The 18313-nt window shown below is 29.7% G+C and overlaps 1 protein-coding gene across 3 annotated transcripts; it reads right to left on the bottom strand.

Moving 5' to 3' along the window:
• Nucleotides 1-190: 190 nt before the first annotated feature.
• Nucleotides 191-18105, bottom strand: RabX6 (RAS oncogene family member RabX6). 3 transcript variants are annotated; one of them, XM_067266089.1, is made up of 3 exons: nucleotides 17902-18105; nucleotides 3889-4089; nucleotides 191-1105 (listed from the first exon to the last, which is right to left on the bottom strand). In XM_067266089.1, the coding sequence occupies exons 2-3, from the start codon at nucleotides 4066-4068 to the stop codon at nucleotides 671-673; spliced, it is 615 nt and encodes a 204-aa protein (XP_067122190.1). In that variant the 5' UTR covers nucleotides 4069-4089; nucleotides 17902-18105; the 3' UTR covers nucleotides 191-670. The 3 variants fall into 3 exon arrangements, with proteins under 3 accessions (XP_067122190.1, XP_067122189.1, XP_067122191.1); XM_067266088.1 differs by having other exon boundaries at nucleotides 17907-18105; XM_067266090.1 differs by lacking the exon at nucleotides 17902-18105 and adding an exon at nucleotides 17320-17416.
• Nucleotides 18106-18313: the final 208 nt, after the last annotated feature.

Here is an 18313-nt window from a genome sequence, read left to right as displayed (position 1 = left end):
CATTAAAAATAATAATTTCTAGTAAAATTCAAGCTCAATGCACCCTTACCTAAGTAGAACAATGTTGCGATTGTAGTAAAATGAAATATATGCTAATTTCGTTTTTCGTCGTTACTTTAAAAAAATATTTTGGCAATTTCTATATATCTATCTATACAGAAATGAGTTTATTCAGATATCAAGACTAATGTAAAATATAATCAACCTTTTTTAATACTAATTTACTTTCTTAAATGTTACAATATCCAAGATTTAATTAAATCTATTGAAATAATTTCAAACTGCAGCTTGAAATTATAATTAATATATCGGTCAAATTAGGAACATTTCCAAAAATTGCAATTAATTCAAATAATTTTCTGTTTAATTTCCAATATCAGTATCATGTTTTGTATATTTTCTAACTTATTCTCTAGATTAATAATGTATGATTAAACAAGACTTAATAGTAATTAACAGCAAAACAATTAATACAATTTCAATAGCTCTACAAGTTTTTTTAAATTTTCAAAATATAAATCATGGATAATTAGAGGTTCTGCAGCAATATACAAAACATAGTACTTTACAGTATGTACAGAAATCTTAAAAATCTGTACATAATTTAAAAAATTCTTTGTAATAAACAAATTTACTAAAGCTATGATTTCTTATATTTTGAATAAAATGACTAGCATGAACAAGATTCTTGCGGTTCGTCTTGAGCGGTGACCTTAAAAGAATCTTTAGCTACATCTTCCATATCTTTTACACGACAAGTGAGCACCAACTGACGAGCAATATCTGTGAACATTTCTTCTATTCCGGCACCCGTCTTGCACGACGTCTTATACACACCACTGATCAAATTATGACACTGTTCACAAAACGCTTCTATATCTGAATCGGTTATATCCATATGATGTACCAAATCTATTTTATTTCCACATAAAAAAATTTTTGCATTTTCAGCATAGCTAACGATATCTAAAAGATGCTGAGAGAGAATATTGAATGAATCGGGATTATCAAAGCTGAATACTAGAATTGCAGCTTCTGCAAATTTATAATAACTACTAGTGATGGATGCAACTCGTTCCATGCCACCTGTATCCCATAACTGCAACTGTAAAATTAAAAAAAGCTGATTAATTTTTGTGAAAATGAATGCATAAATTTTTATTTTTAAGAACTTACAGTTGCCAACTGTTTTTCATTACAAATCTTACTATATTTTTTTCAAATGAGAATTGTCTACATTCTAAGTCTTGACTCCCGGATATGTCAGTTTTTAAGTTATAACTAATATGGGAGATTGTAATCTAAATTTTACGATATCTCCATTTCATTCAGGTAATTTTGTATTTGGTGAAAATTATAAATTTCCTTATTGAACTATTTAACCCATAATAACTTACATGATACTAAAATAGTAAGATCTGCAGAAAGCAAAATTGTTTATGGAAGAAAAGTATAATCTGTAATAAGCAGGTCTACAGCAACTAAGAATTTTTTATATATATATTTTTAAACTTTTTACAGATTGAATTAATGCAATAGGCTAAAGTAGTTTTAAAAACATTTTTCTTTTCTGCAACACAGATGCTTTTATTATTAAAATAATAAATTTATTTATATATATACAGACGAATTAAATTAGAAAAAAATAATATATACAGGGTGTCCGAGAAAGATCTTTATCATTCTAAACATTAATAACAAAAATACTAACAGGTGAAATGAAACGCAGTTTGCTGCAAAAGAACGAAGAAATTAAGAGTTTTTTTTTTACAGTACCTTCAATGTAGCTGTACGTGAGCTCTGTTAGTAGCTCACGTACAGCTGCCTGAAGAAGAACTGAAGGTTTGAAAATATTTGTAGAAGTTAACTTTTTGTTTTTGCTGCTAATCGCACATCGGTAACAGGCTTTGAGGTATGTAATAGATTCCAGTGTTGAAAAAGTGAAATTATGATATGAGATACTCTTGGTCCTTACCTTGAATAATTAGGATTCTGCTATTATAAATAAGTATTTTTTTGAATGCTTATAGTATAAGTTTTTAATAATACTGACTTGAATATGGAATGATTTATTGCAATAATTGATCAATATATTATTGATTCTGTGACTCAACTGAGATGTGATTGACTTGTATATGCCTTGGAAAACCACTAAAATTGAATGATATTGACCAAACCCTTGCAGAGAATATTCTGTACCAAATTATTTTAGTGCATAAGAAATTGCATAAATTGTAATTATTTCAGTTTTTACATTTGAATTATTATAGAGTTATTGTGACATTGTCACAATGCAGGACTGCAATTTTTAATCACAATTTAAAATCAGGTGACTTCAGGTCCAGACAAGAAGTTTGTTTATAATTAATTGGGACCTCTGGCACCTGAGCTTTCCATATCTGGCCTTGACTTTCATCTAATTCCATTCTTGAGATTAACAAATAATGGACAGACATCACTGTTGTCTGTTTCTAAGTCTGCAATTTCAAAATTTCATCCCAGTAATAATACTAATCAGTAATCCAGCTATTTGATCTTCCCTGTCACAATCAATTCATCAATACTGATAAGGACTTATGTTATACTTGTTTATGTCCAAATATTTACTATAACATTTTTGAGATAATGTTTTGTGATCTGATTATGGTATAAATTAACAATTTGAACAAACATTAAAAATAATGTTTGTTCAAAATTCTGGTTAAAACATCTCAGAAACTAAAAAAATTTTTTATACTACTACTACTACTAAAACAGTTGAGATAACAATTACAGTAGAGTCCCATACAACGCGGGGATTTGTTACGCATTATAGGAAATCGCGTTATCAAAACCTGCATTATCACACGATTTACGAAAGTTTAAACCTTGGCCTATAGGTTGAAAAAAAACGTATACCTCTGATCGACAAAATTTGAGGGCTGTTGCTTGCTTTATTTGCACGTTGTATGGGACTCTAATGTATGCATATTTAAATCTTGTAATCTAGATGTTACTTTTCATTATCTTAAATTTAATACAATTTGTAAAAACATTCAAGAAACCAAAATAAAATAAATTTGTATTTGTTTTTTTTTTTTAATGATAAATTCTGAGGAATATTAACAAAATTTAGATGGAATTATTCAAAACTTTTTTTTTTTACTTTGTATTTCTTAAATAATACAGAAATAGCCTGAGACTTATTTGTGATAAGTATTGGATTCTTATAAAAATAAATTATTTTTGAGTTTTATATTTTAAAAATTAATACAGTATAGTCTTGTTTTATGCAGATTTTGTGTAAGTAGATACCACATAAAATGGAATTTTGCATTAATTTGTGCTCTAACTCATGCAACCAGCTAGGGCTGTTTAGGTGTCTAGACAATCATTTACAATTAAATACATTTTAATTTTTACTACAACGAATAGCATTTTATTTCAAAGTTCCTACGTATATAGAGAAAAATACATGCAAATCAGAGTATTTATCACAGTAAATAGCATTTGATAGTTCTCTGTGCTAGGAATGTTTAAAGTTGGAGAAGTGCAGTCAGATTTGATGATACCAGAGTAGATTAACCTAACTTGCTTGGATTCCAAAGCTTTGACTGTCAACCCTGTCAAGGATTGCTTGACCTTTACTGATCTCTCCTCTTCTTTTTGTTTTATTAATATAATTAATAAATAAATCTGGTGAGCTATCATTACTGGTAATCTACACATGATCTACATATAGTACAGCATTGTAAATTATCATATACATAACTCATTGGACTATTAATTTTTAATGAACCAACCCCCTTTTGACCACTGACTAATTGTTTGCTGTCTTTGAAAACACAAATCTGCATATAAAAAGACTACTATGTTTGTGTTTTAAATAATAAAATTTAATTATTTTACCTTAATTTCTCTTCCCGACACTTTAAAAATTTTATCATAATGATCTAAGCCCAAAGTAGAACTTCGATCGGAATATGGTACAAAAGTATTCGTGGCAAATCTTCGGAATAAAGACGTTTTTCCGACTCCATACTCTCCACAAAGAATTACTTTCTGTTCGGGTAATTTTATTGTCGCCATTGACCATACTTATGAATTCACCTAAAATCATATTGATAACATAATATATAATATTTGTAGCATATATTTACATTTACATGGATGTGGATTTAAATAAAACAATTAATTTGCCTTTAAGAATGTGACTAGCAAAAAATAAGAATAAATCATAATTTAAACATCAAATGACATTTATGTTGTTCTGATAATTTAAAATAAAACTAAATACATTACCAGTATTATTATTCTAAAACTTGATTTTATCTTTTTTGTTTTTTGCTTGAATAATTTTAACAAATCAATTTTTATATTTTTATATACTTTGGCTCACTTTAATATAATTATAGTATTTATTCCAATAAACAACATGCTGTCTATAAACTTTTTTCATCTTGCACTACACCATTTATTAGCATTTGCTATTAGAGGTGATTTATTTCCATTCTTTGGGAATAAGCGTGACTATTAATGAAATAAAGTGAAAAAAGTTTACTAGATTTATCATTATTCAATTATTATACAATAACATCGCTCAAAACACACTTTATTTCAACATACAGTACGAGTAACAGTGCTGAATAGAATGTGCAATTTTTCAGTTTAAAATAAGTGTTATCTTCCACCAATAGAGAGTTTGCTTACTATAGATAGTGCCTCTCATTTGGGGCACTGTCTAACTTTTTTCATTGCGCCTTGCAGTTATGCTGTTTATTAGAATAAATACAATGTTTCATAACAGAAGTTTTAAACTATTTGCATTAACTTTTAGAACTTTTTTCATTAATTATATGTGTTTGGTTAGTATGTCAAATATTTTAAGAGGAGCAAAAGATAAAAATAAAATAGATTTGAATAAGCATTTTATAATTACCTATAAACTAAGTCCAAAAAAATTATACATTAGTCAAATGATAATGCAAGATTAATTGGACCATAACTTAGCTAATTAAATAAATATAGATATCTGTCCCAGATAGGAGAGTTCAGTTAATTCATTTAGAATATTCTAAAAGAAAAAACCTAATTGTTAAATTTAATAAAAGATGGCAACTTAATCGCCTACCTTTATTCCAAATTACTTTATTTATTAGCCAAATTATGCCCAACAAATTTTTAGAATATGTGCATAAAATAAATCTGGAGGATATTAAACATTTTATGTATATTTTTGATAACTATCATCAAGTTGCAAACAAATGTCAAAAAATATATTGACATTCTATAACATTAGTTCTAACTTATATTTATAATATACACAGTTCTAAAGATTAATATATATACATATAATGATGTATTACTTATTATCTGTTAAGATTGGATATCAGGAGACTTAACAACAAATTGTTGCAATCATTCCTGTGTTTTATGTTCCCTATATTAATAGTAGACCATCAAAGGATAGTGAAAATAAGTTTGTTGTAATTTTTCAAGCCAGCAAGCACACTTATAGGCATACTCTCTACCATTCATTTCCTATGCATTAATTCAAGACTTTAATTATTATTATTGTCATTAGCCACTCCTACTTGAACTTATAAGGTCGTCACTTCGGAGAACTACGGTAAACCCCCTGCCAACTGGGACAAAGGTTTTCGAAAAATCGTACTGTAATTTAAATTTCTTGACAAAAATTATAATTAACAAGTGTAATTAATTATAAACCTCAGCAGTTTATAATCTGCATGTACAATTTTTCATTTGCAAAGAAGTTTACGATAAATTTGCACAAATCATTCGTCACATCATTGTTTATATGCTTTCTTAGCACTTCGGCAAAGAAATGACTCAATTTGAGCATTTAATAATGAAAAAGAAGTATTCTCAAATCTAAGAAAGAGTTTTCTTAGACTTGTCACCAATTCGGAAAGTTCATTGTTAATATAGAGAACAAATTTACTCCATATCAACAGTGAAGAAATGAAGTTGTCATGTATCTGATATGACACCTGGATCAAAAATCTTCTGGATCCAGGTGTCAGTGTCAGATGCTATTAATCGTTATAATTATCTAAGCTAAGATATCTTAGGTTTAAAACATATTTTCAAAAATATTGGCTTGGAGATGTTCATTGGGAGATTAATGAATGTGTAAATAACATTATATTCATCCATTCACTTCTATTCATGAATGCGTCTGTAGGAACCTTTATCTTTTGTTTCTGCCTAACTTGTAAACAAGACACCTTATCGTGTTTTATTGTGACAAGTAGGCTTCTCAATGTAACAAAATATAAAATGATTTTAGAGCAATTTTATTTTTACTCTTTCTGTCCTGTGAACACTAAAGGCAATGTGGAAAAATTGTTGCATATTACACACAACTAGTGTTACCACCCGTCCGGTTTTCACCCGGACAGTCCGGGAATTGATTCACTGTCCGGGTGAACATTAATTTTGTCCAGGAATTTCGTAGAAATTGTGAAATTACGATGAAACAAAGTTCTTGCAAATATTGTTATAAATTTACACCATTTGAACAACGAAAGACCTCACACTCACTGAAACTCATCTGCCATTCCATCATGTTACTCTGTCTATGCTGACATGTGACGCACAACCTACCTCTCAACTTTTTTTTTGCTTATATGTTACTCCTACACAAGTCCCTAGTCCCTAACTGTAAGTGATTTAGAACCAGAATGCACATTATTCTTCGCATTGTAAAATGGCATTGCGCATGCGTCAGGAACTTCTGTTCGAACAAACTTGACCTGTTGTCCGGGTCAGCGATTTTGTAAAGGTGGCAACACTACACACGGCATTCTATATTCTGTATCACCAGGAATCAGATTGTTTAAACACAATATATTGATTATATACATTAGATTACAGTAATTTGACTTTCTATATAAGGTCTGTCCAAAAAGTTTAGGTAATTTTTATTTATTGGATTTTTACATTTTTAACTTTTAAAGTATTAATAATTTCATTCAATTCTTTAAAATATCACAAGAGGATGTTATTTTAACAAGTTTTGACAAGCTCTTTATCTGTAATATTAATCATGCTAAGAAAAACAACTCGCTGACAATGATGTAGTTTACATTTGGAAAAGAAAAGCAGGTGGTGCTATGGTTAATCAAATTGCTAAAGAAATTCATGTCTGCCTCAGGAATTTATAAAATATTGAAAAAGGCAAAAATTGGAAACCTAATCCAAGATAGGAAGACCAAAAGTGACTATTGAACGTAATAAAAGGAGAATTTGAAGCAAGCTTAAAATTCTCTGAAAAATTTCAGTAGATTTGGATCATAAAATAAGTGAAAGCGCCATTCGTAATATATTAAAATCATCACCAACAATTACAAAAGAATGGCAAACACCCGTAAAACCACATCACATTGATACAAGGTTATACTGGACAAGAAAACACACATTGTGAAAAAACAATGCAAACATATAGGTTTAGTGATGGTAAAAAGTATAATTTTGATGGCCCTGATGGGTGGGCCTTCTATTTGTATGATATTAGAAAAGAACCTAGAACATATTTCAGTAGACAACAAGGAGGAGGAAGCATTATGATTTGGATATGATGGAAAAACTTCAATTGCATTTATTTCTGGACAACAAAACAAGGAACTTTATCAACAAACTCTTCAACAGTATCTTTAACCTTTTGGAAAACAAACTGCTGGAAATAACTGGATATTTCAGCAAGATAATGCCTCTACTTGTGTGTCTCACTCAACTCAACATTATTTTTGTAAGCCAGGTTTATCTCATGAAGTGGTCACCTAGAAGCCCAGACCTGAACCATATTGAAAATCTTTGAAAGGGTATCTAGACAGGTATATACTGACTAACCACTTGTCTTCCTTCCTTTAGATTTATGATGTATTTAATTCCCGTTGCATTAGGGCCTGCCAAGCCAAAGAAAGAGTTATTTCATCTCTGGAATTAATGGGTGACGAAGTGTTGTATGCCCTGCAGATCTCTATCTGCTCTAACCATTTGAGATGGGTTTAGACCATCTCAAATGGTTAGAGGAGGTGACAATTAGCTTAGCATTTGAAAAGTCCACTACAATCTCCGGATCAGATGCATAAGTGGACAAGGAAGTGAAACATTTATTATGTTGGATATCATGCATGTGTTCCTTCAATCTGATCCAACGGCATGTTTCATTGAACCTATGTATAATAAGTCCTTATCGAAACGTCGGTAGCCTTTCCTCCTCAGATCTGTCCTTCCCATTGCGGAGAATATCAAATATAGATGGGCATCTTCTGTAGGCGAGGTAGATTCCCCAATGCCGTGCAACATACACTCTTCTTCCCAAGGGGCTTTAGAACAGGAATTGCAATACCTACACAAAGTAGCCAAACACCATAGCTACCACAACATCATACACAAAATGTCACAACGGTTCAGTGGAGTGATGGATCCTTCTTCTAAAAAAGTTAATTCAATAAATGCCCAGAACAAGGATAAGCAGATGATATCAGTTTTGTACAACCCACTGTTAAAATCATTATACAGTAGAATTGCATGGCATCGGGAAATCTACCTCGTCTACAGAAGATGCCCATCTATATTTGATATTCTCCCGCAATGGGAAGGACAGATTTGAGGAGGAAAGGCTACCGAGCGTATATAAGGTACCTCTCAGAGACCAACGTTTCGATAAGGACTTATTATACATAGGTTCAATGAAATGTGCCATTGGGATCAGATTGAAGGAACACATGTGTGATATCCAACATAATAAATGTTTCACTTCCTTGTCCACTTATGCATCTCATCCGGAGATCGTAGCGGACTTTTCAAATGCTAAGCTAATTGTCACCTCCTCTTGTTTAGACCATCTCAAATGGTTAGAGCAGATAGAGATCTGCAGGGCATACAACACTTCGTCACCCATTAATTCCAGAGACGAAATAACTCTTTCTTTGGCTTGGCAGCCCTAATGCAATGGGAATTAAATACATCATAAATCTAAAGGAAGAAGGGCAAGTGGTTAGTTGATATTTATAATATTATAAAGCACTCAGCAAATCATTATATATATATACGTACTTTTATATATAGGAGGCACTATTGGATTTCTTATACAGCAATAACTCGGAATTGCTTAGTTATACAGAAGAAGTAGAGAGTTTAACTAGTTTGGTCTGCCGGGAGTCTTGTTTCGTGTTTAATGGGCAGGTCTACAGACAGAGAAGAGGGGTCCCTATGGGAAGTCCACTCTCAGGGATCCTATGCGAATTGGTAGTTAGGAGGCTGGAAAGAAGAATTTTTCATGGTTTTAAGGATGATATCGTGTATTTCAGCAGATACGTTGATGACCTACTTATATTATGGAGAAGTAACAGCAGAATTAAGGATTTTTTAGATAAGATCAATGATAACAATGATGGCCTTACTTTAAGGTTGGAGCAGAAAAGTTCCTTGAATCTGCATTTTCTCGACATCGATATCACATTCAAAAAAGGCCACTTGTCCACTAGTGTTTTTATTAAACCATCCCACAGCCCATTGTATATTCCCTCCCAATCCAAGGATCCGTATAAATATAAAATTGCAGCTTTCAGAGCTTTAATAAGAAGAGCCTTTTTGTATTGCGAAAGAGTACAAGACAGGACGAAAGAAATAAATAGAATAATAAATGTAGCCAGGACCCTAGGTTACCAAAAAAGTACAATTCTAGGAATAATTAAGAAATATGAACACAACATCAAGAAAGGATGTTTTAAGAATGCTCCCAATAAGTTTGTAAAGTTTACATATAATGAAAATATGAATACAGTCATGAAAGAAATAGCACACAGAAAAAGTTCGAGGATGCTTATAAAAAGGGCCCCTAATTTATACAAAATCCTCAGGAATGATAAAGATGTTATAAAGGCAGAAGAGAAAGCAGGAGTTTATAAAATTCCGTATGAAAACATGCAATTGGGCGTTAAAAAAGATTACATCGGAGTAACCACTAGAAGTTTAGGAATTAGAATCAAGGAGCATGGTTATAATATCAGAAAGGGGTCTAATGCAACAGTTTTGTCCCAAATGGCGCAAGCGCCAGGAGCTACGGTCAAATGGAATGAGGCGGCCGTCATAAATCCTTTATCGTCTCCATCATTAGCCTTGACAGCGGAAAAGTTGCAGATTTTTAGAAGTAGATTACAAGAAGGCTGTCTTAATGCGAGGGACGCAGAAAGTCTTCCCTCTGCATGGAAGTTTATGGTTAAGAAGTTTAATAAGGGCTCTAACCAATCAATATAGTGGTTTTATTGTATGTCTTAGAAGTTTGCATTTATTAATGCTTACGTATTCATTTGTTACATTTTTATATATTTTTGTTATTTTTTGCTTTATGTTAGTTATTCAATGTTGTATTTTGATTGTTCCTTATTTAATTTTGAATTTGAATTTTTGTATTCCATGGATGGAATTTTAATTTCAAATGTATTCCAAGCCTGAAGATGGCCTGTAAATCAGGCTGAAAACGTTTGCGTGTTTGTTGCAAATAAATATATTTTTTCTCGGCAAGTGTAAGGTGTTAAGTACGTATATATATAGTTGATATTTATGTAATGTGGTTTTTTTTCCCAGATATATACCAATTTTTATACCAAATATATAGCATATATACCAGATATATACCAATTGCAAGCAGTATTCAACCATTGAAAATCTGAAATTGAAAAATTTTGGAATAATTTACCAGATGAAACCATCAAAAATCTTATTTTAACAATGGAAAATAAAGTTTTTCAGTTAATTTTATGTTAACTGCTAATTTTATGCTAATTTCAGTTAATTCAGTTAATTTATTTCAATTGTTGATTTCTTTATATAACAATTTTATTTAAAAACTGACTAAAAACTAATAATTAACTGTTCTCAGTTTACTTTGGCAAGGAAATGTCTCATCAATATAACATTAAAATATTTTCACAATTAAAATAACAAATCATGGTATCTAATAACCTTTCATTTATTTTTATTATATTTTTAATAATTCATGAGAAATAACTTGTTTTTAATATATAAAATTTTATTGAATTTTATGTGCTTTAAATCCATAAAAATGAATTTTAAAAATACAATTTTAACTTTTTAAAACCAAAACGAACCGAAAAAATAATATGACATATTATAAAATAAAGAAAACAAAATTAGATTTGATTAGTAATTTATGCAGATATTGATAGAATCAAATTAAATTATGATAAAGATAGTCCTACTCAGAGGCAGAACAACTTCAGGAATTCACAGTAGTGATGAGAAATGGGTTATTCGAATGGTTAAGAAATTGCTATACGGCATGCGAGTGCCTGACATGTCCGTCGCTTGCCTTCCTGTAGACTTAATATTGTATCTTTGTAACTCCACCATACCTGAACCATTGCACCTTCCTCAAACCTTTCTTTCGGTGGCAATCATTTACAGCATAAGAGCTTTAATTTGATACCTGAACCATATTTTTAGTCCTAGCCCATTTACTCAGACTAAATCAGAAAACTGAAACCCTCTTTTAATTAATATATTACACTATAAAAAATTACGATACTGACAGAACTTAAGTTTCGACAACAGCGTATAAAAATCATAACGTTAATTCAAATCATAGGATAACAGCCCTGACACTAAGCACTTTATAACTTTAGCTGTGATACAAACCAAGATAGAAAATAGACTTCCTTTATTACATGAACAGTATTTCCCCTCTGTGGTGAATGGTTTTAGGTACAGTAAAATTAGGAAAATGGTGTGATCTGAGGCACAAATGTTTCAAAAAACTCAGCAAATCCACACTAATCAATGTCAAATCAATCACATAACTGTAAATGTATCTTGTGGGAATATCTTTCCTAATTCTACTATTTAAGGTGACTAAACCATTTGCCATCACCACTTCTAAAAGTTATCACTGCTCGAATTTAACACACCATCCTGCAAGGTACAGATATTATTAACCACATAATCCACCAGGACTAAAGTATCTAATTTATCACTTATTCTTGCATTGACATCTTGTCTCATCACAAGGCTAACATCAGTATCATTAATTCAACAAGATATCTTTTAACACCACCAGATGATCAAAATACATAATATTCATCCATATAAAACATAACTGTATTATTAATTTGAAATTCTTACTTCAATGTAATCTCTAACATTATAAAATTTCTAGATTGATGATGTAATTTGTGTATTGAACTGGCAGATTTATGAATTAGTATAATTAAACCCCCAGAAGGATGAATGACCCAGTCCAGAGTAATGATGGTAAAAATTTAGATTGACAACAGGGCAGATGAACGTCAAGAAAATGGTAATTTCATATGAACATCACTCAAAGGTAATATATAAACAAATAAAACATAAAGGAGTTTACATTGCATATAGGCATAAACCCCACTATTTATAGTATATATGGATATTAATGCCCATATTTTGTATCAGGTTTTGATGCTTCTGGAATCATGAGCAGGAGCATGATCATGTTGGAAAACAAATGGATCATCCTGAAAAAGGTCCTCTATGAAACCAACAATAGTGTAGCTTCAGAACATCTAATATGTTATTGTATCAATCTTGCTGTTCAGAAATAAGATATTTCCCATATCTTGGAAGTCATGCAAGCCATATCATGTGACGGTTCTAAATTATTTACTAAATTTTTAAAATTATAATTATTAATTTCGTTAAGAGACGGCGCCTAACATCTACCTCCAGTAGCAAATTACTTAGTAGTAATCATTAAATTAGCGGAGTTATAGCCTGATTATTTAAGGCAATTGTTTGGTTCTGTTTCTATATACATACTGGGTGTTGCGATGGTTGATATACTTCTGAAATGACTTTAGATAACTCCCTCAACTTATTCTTTTGCTATAAAATTCCATGTTTGTTTTCTTCACGACAAATGATAATTTGCTTCTTAAGCTCGGCAATCAGGCTCTTTGAGCTTCCCATCTTCACTGTTCAAAAATGTCTCATCAGTATTGCACACTACGATACAGTGTGATCATGGCTTATTATTGGTTGATCCTCTGCCGTAACAGAGAAATACTGTAGATTTATGAAATTAGCCTAAAAATTACCAGAATGAGCATATTCTATCATTTTCAGATGACTTTGCTAATATTCCATCATAATGAGGCAATAGATGTTCATGTTATATTTTATATATCCACAAAAATAATCATTAAAATACTTGATATGAAATCAGCATCATTCTATCAGTTAGAAAAAGCAACAAAAGATGACAATATTTCTGTTGCAAACATACTATCTAACAAATCCTCCAACCTACATCTTGGCATTCAGAATTCTTCTATTATTTTGAGATCGGGTTATATAGGCTATATGAAATTCAAACAAAATTACAGAACAAATAATTTTTCCTAATAAAAATTTATTTTATTAGTATTTAAAATAACAAAAACAAAAATTAAAAAATACTAAAATATTATATAATTGTATACAATTCTATTACAATGAAACCTTCGGGTTTCAAACTTAATTCATTCCTAAAAGTTTTTGAAGTGATTTAATTAAATAGAGACTCAACTCTGACTGCCCGCATCAAATAAAACCAAATCAATCGCAACCGATAACAAGCACTTTAACCACACTTTTCGAAATATTATGTTCAATTGATTTGATTTCAATTTTAATTAATTAATTTATTTATTTTATTTTTAATTTGAGTGTAAAGGCCTGTTTTAATTATTATTTTATTATTTTTAGTTTTAATTAACTGGCTCCTAGTATTAATAAATATTAAAATAATAATATATAATATTAATAAATTTTTGTCATTTAATTTAGCTTAATCTAATTTAACTTAAGCATTATTTAAACAAGAATTCTTGAATGCCATTAACACAGTTTTTATTAATTAATTTGATTTAGATTCAACTACTTCAACTTTAGGATACCAAAAACAAAAATAGTATCTTTCCTGCATACACACTGAAATGTAATTTAAATAGCAATGCCATCAATGATTTGTATCGTGATGCGAGGCAATACACACTCACTTCGTTTAACCTTAATATCCGGTACTTCTTGATCGTTCAAACGAATGTTTTCGTCCTCTCCGAGGACTGCCTCAGGTTATTCGAACAAAAGAATAAATTAGAGCCGGATTCCAAATAGGCCCTAGAAATATACAGGGCCGGACGCACTGGAAAATGCATAAACACCAAAGACGGCAACACTCTGTCGCACGCGTGGCGTTACGTGTGTGACAAATACGAAAAAGGCAACGCGTCATAGCGCACGCGTATAGTCAAATTATATTCGAATATTTTGAAAGTTCCTCGAGAAATTAATTCAAAAATTGGAATCCGGCTCTAATTTATTCTTTTGTTCGAATAACCTGAGGCAGTCCTCGGAGAGGACGAAAACGTTCGTTTGGACGATCAAGAAGTACCGGATATTAAGGTTAAACGAAGTGAGTGTGTATTAAGTTAACCGGTATTTAAGTCAAGTAGATGTGATGCGAGGCAATCTCGGCAACACTAACTTCCGAATTGGTAGTCCTGTCTCTGCCTAGTAGTTTGTTCGGCAACCGGGACAAAAATGAGTTCAAAATTTTGTTCATAAACCGAATTGTTCGAAACCCAAGGTTTGACTGTATCTGTGATATTTTAGTAACTATTTTTACTACCACTGTCAAATGACAAGCCCATCTCCCATTTATTGTTTGGAAGGAGAAATGCTGTACTGGTAAAGTCATAAAACCATAACCCAATTAAAGCACAGGCAAGAAAATATCTGTCTGCAAACTCTAGTTAGTTTAGTAGTTATTTACTACCACAGAGAACATTTGCACAAACATGCTTGGGCAGAGAAAAACTAGAAAACTTTCATATGAGAACATGTAAATGTTTAATGGCCTAAGTATAGTCTCTAATAATTCAAAGTGAAAGATTGTCCCACAAAGTCTATTCTTCAAATTAATGGGCTTAAATTTATTTATTTCCAACACCTCTAGTAGAAGAATGTATTGGACTGGATTAGATCAGATCAGTTAGAAAATTATTGGTATCAGATCATTTAGACTTATTATTTTTCCTTCATAAAACTGTTCTTGGCTTATATTGTATGTTACAAAACACAATGTGTAATAAAAATATTTAATTATTATAATCATTATTTTTTTATATCAAAAGCAAATTAATAATTTTCTAATAGATTCTTATATAGGATGATTCCACTTAATATTTTGCCAATTTTACTAGTAATAAGTTTCATTACAGCTGTGTATTAAACTGAATAAATTATGAATTTTTTAATATGTTTTAAAACTTATAACTTTACATGTTTTTTGAATTTAAAATACTGATCAATACTTTCAATATTTGACAAGAGATTTAACAATGTAAATATAATAATTCATATTTTTAATTTCACTATCGTATAAATATTGTGTTTATATTATTTGCATCATAATATAGATTACAGTATATCAAATATAATATTACGTTTTTCTGGTAACAGAGATTACTGCTTTTCCTGGAATATTTTCCAGTTTCTCTCTTGATTTATTCACCTTAACTAGACATAAATCCTCAAACTTGATGTCACATATTGAATGCTATGAAAACAATGAAATTAAAGATTGATATTTTGTTTAACAGTAAAATTAGTGATAATAACATCTACTAAAAACATTAATTTTCTACTTTAAAGGAGTCATTGAACTATTTTTCTACTAATATTAAGAGGAGAAGAATGATAACAGTCTTGGCTGAGAAGAGCAGGAAAAGCAACAGAAAGATTCTATAGAATGATAGTGCATATTTTTCAGAAGATAAAGGGATGAAAGGACAAGAAAATTTCTGGCAAGCAGAGAAATTATGGATTTATAAACACGATTTAGAAAGAAGTTAGTCAACATTAACGACTGAGACTCCCTCCCTAATGCAGAGAAATGGTACCCAGAGAGAAGTGCAGAAGGAATGAAGAAGGCAAAAAGACAAAGATTGGCAATGACTAAGTTTATTGTAATTGAGTTTAAATAAGAAAATAACAAACTTTAAGTTTAAATTCTGTATTAAAATACAAAATTAAATTGGATTGTTGTCGTCCAATTATTGTCCAATTCTAAAACCGTCAAAACAAGATATATTCTACCTTCTAAATTTTTAAATTTAGTGAAATATGTTTGGTGACTCTGATGATGGGTTTGTCAGCCCGAAAATACTTAGAAGTTGACGTGTAATTAAGATACTCCTAAAAAGCAGTAAAGATTCAATTTATTAATTTATGAAGGCGTGATTTGTTGTTGTTGTTATAGTTCAATATTTTGTTCTCACAATCAAAACCAAAAATTATATAAACAAACTACTAATATCTATGATTGTGTAAACAATATAATCAATGATGCATAATGATAAATAAAAGCTAATACATTACTTAGGAAATATAAATATGAGATTACTACATAACGTGTAGGATGCAAAAATTAAAAAATTGTGATAAGTGGTTTCATTTTATTACAATTAATAAGTATGGTGTGAGTCAATTATTGTGTTTTCTCATATTACAATGAACATAAAAAATTTTAAAGTCATGTTTTATATATATTTCTTTAATGTACTGGTTGTTAATGAATACTTTTAATTTTTAATAATCATTAATATTACCCTAGTATTCACAGTGAAGACCGAAATATAGGTTCGACATATAAGGAAAATAAGAATGCTAAACTCTACAGATTTTATAAATAATACATGCGAATAGTATTACTACAGTTATAATATTTTTCCGTATAAACTATTTAGTTGTAAGATGTTTCTATTTTTAAAAAGAATAAATATTTAGAAAATTAATTCAAAATTTATTGATCCATACAATTCTTTAATATGATGATTCATTTATATATAAAAGTATAAATCACATCTGTCATTACAGCACTTAATATTGTTAAAGTAAAATGTAAGTACCAAAAGATTTTTGTAATTTTTTTCATTAACATTTTCAAAGATAAAATTGTCGTCATTGGAAAGTTCAATCAATCAAAGTTTCTGTATCAAGTAAGTGATCGAAAAATATATGAAAATGATTTACGTTATTTAAATCCGTAATACAATTATAAGGAAACTATTTATGTGATTAATATTACCAATATTTCATCCGTTAACCGAAATTTAAATAGATTATTGATATGCACGCAAATATTTCAGGAAATGTTTTTAGTGTATATAAGATATATGTTGATTATCTTAATTCTGAATCAGGGATAGATAATGCAGAACATGACCGTTAATTCATAAAAAGATCAATTAGAGAGAAAGAGAAAAATCTTACCATGAGAATAGAAGAAATTATAATACTGAAGTCATTTTTTTTTTTCCAGCTTCACATTTTGAAGCTGTATAGCAACACATTATCAATACTGAAATTGCTAAACATAAAAATGCAAATAATTTATTAAATATATTTATATTTCAAAGAAAATTAAATAACAATAATAAATAACTTAAACCTAATGAAGTTAAATATCAATTTAAAGTTATTTAGTAGATTGTATTGATAAATATAAGGTTTATATAGAAATATATTGAATTATTTTTATGGTAAATGTATAATAAAGAAAAGTAGTTTAATAAAAACTTTTCTACTTAATTCTAGCGATAAAATGTGATAATAGTACATGAAATTAGCACAAATGGCATATTTATATGTAATTATAACATGTTTACACGAGATATTTAAATACCACGTGACTGGCATCAGTGCAATTCCCGGAATTTTATCATATGGTTTTTAAATGATCGGCGCCATGTGCTTTGCTTCAATTTGTAATTTGTTTCTTTCATTTTTATAACGTACTGAATAATAAAATAAAATAATTATGCAAGATTTAAGATTTTGAAATACATTACATACTTTACCTCATTAATAATCTCATCTTAGGCGTATAAAATTCGTTTAGAGAAGGATTTTATTGTTTCTTAACCGTCGAAAAAACCTTAAAATAGCATTATAATTGATGTAATTCACAAATTTTGAAACCAGGAAGAAAGTAATAAGACTAACAACGCATATTCACGACACTTACTCAACAGAATGGATGGCAGACTACATCGCCATCTATCGTCGAAAAATATATATACAATATATATATATTTTATTAAATAAAATGTAATAATAATAATAATAATAATATAAGGAAATATATAATAGTATAAATTAAAATATTAATATCATTTATTTATTAATTTATCTATCAAATATAAAAATTCGACAAATAATACGTTTTTGTTTAAAATTAAGCTTTATTTTCGTAATATTAATTCAA

Source organism: Centruroides vittatus, unplaced genomic scaffold (assembly GCF_030686945.1).
Source record: "Centruroides vittatus isolate TY-2023 unplaced genomic scaffold, ASM3068694v2 contig_2634, whole genome shotgun sequence".
In the NCBI taxonomy this organism is placed as follows: Eukaryota; Metazoa; Arthropoda; class Arachnida; order Scorpiones; family Buthidae; genus Centruroides; species Centruroides vittatus.
This window is presented reverse-complemented; position numbering and strand designations above follow the sequence as displayed.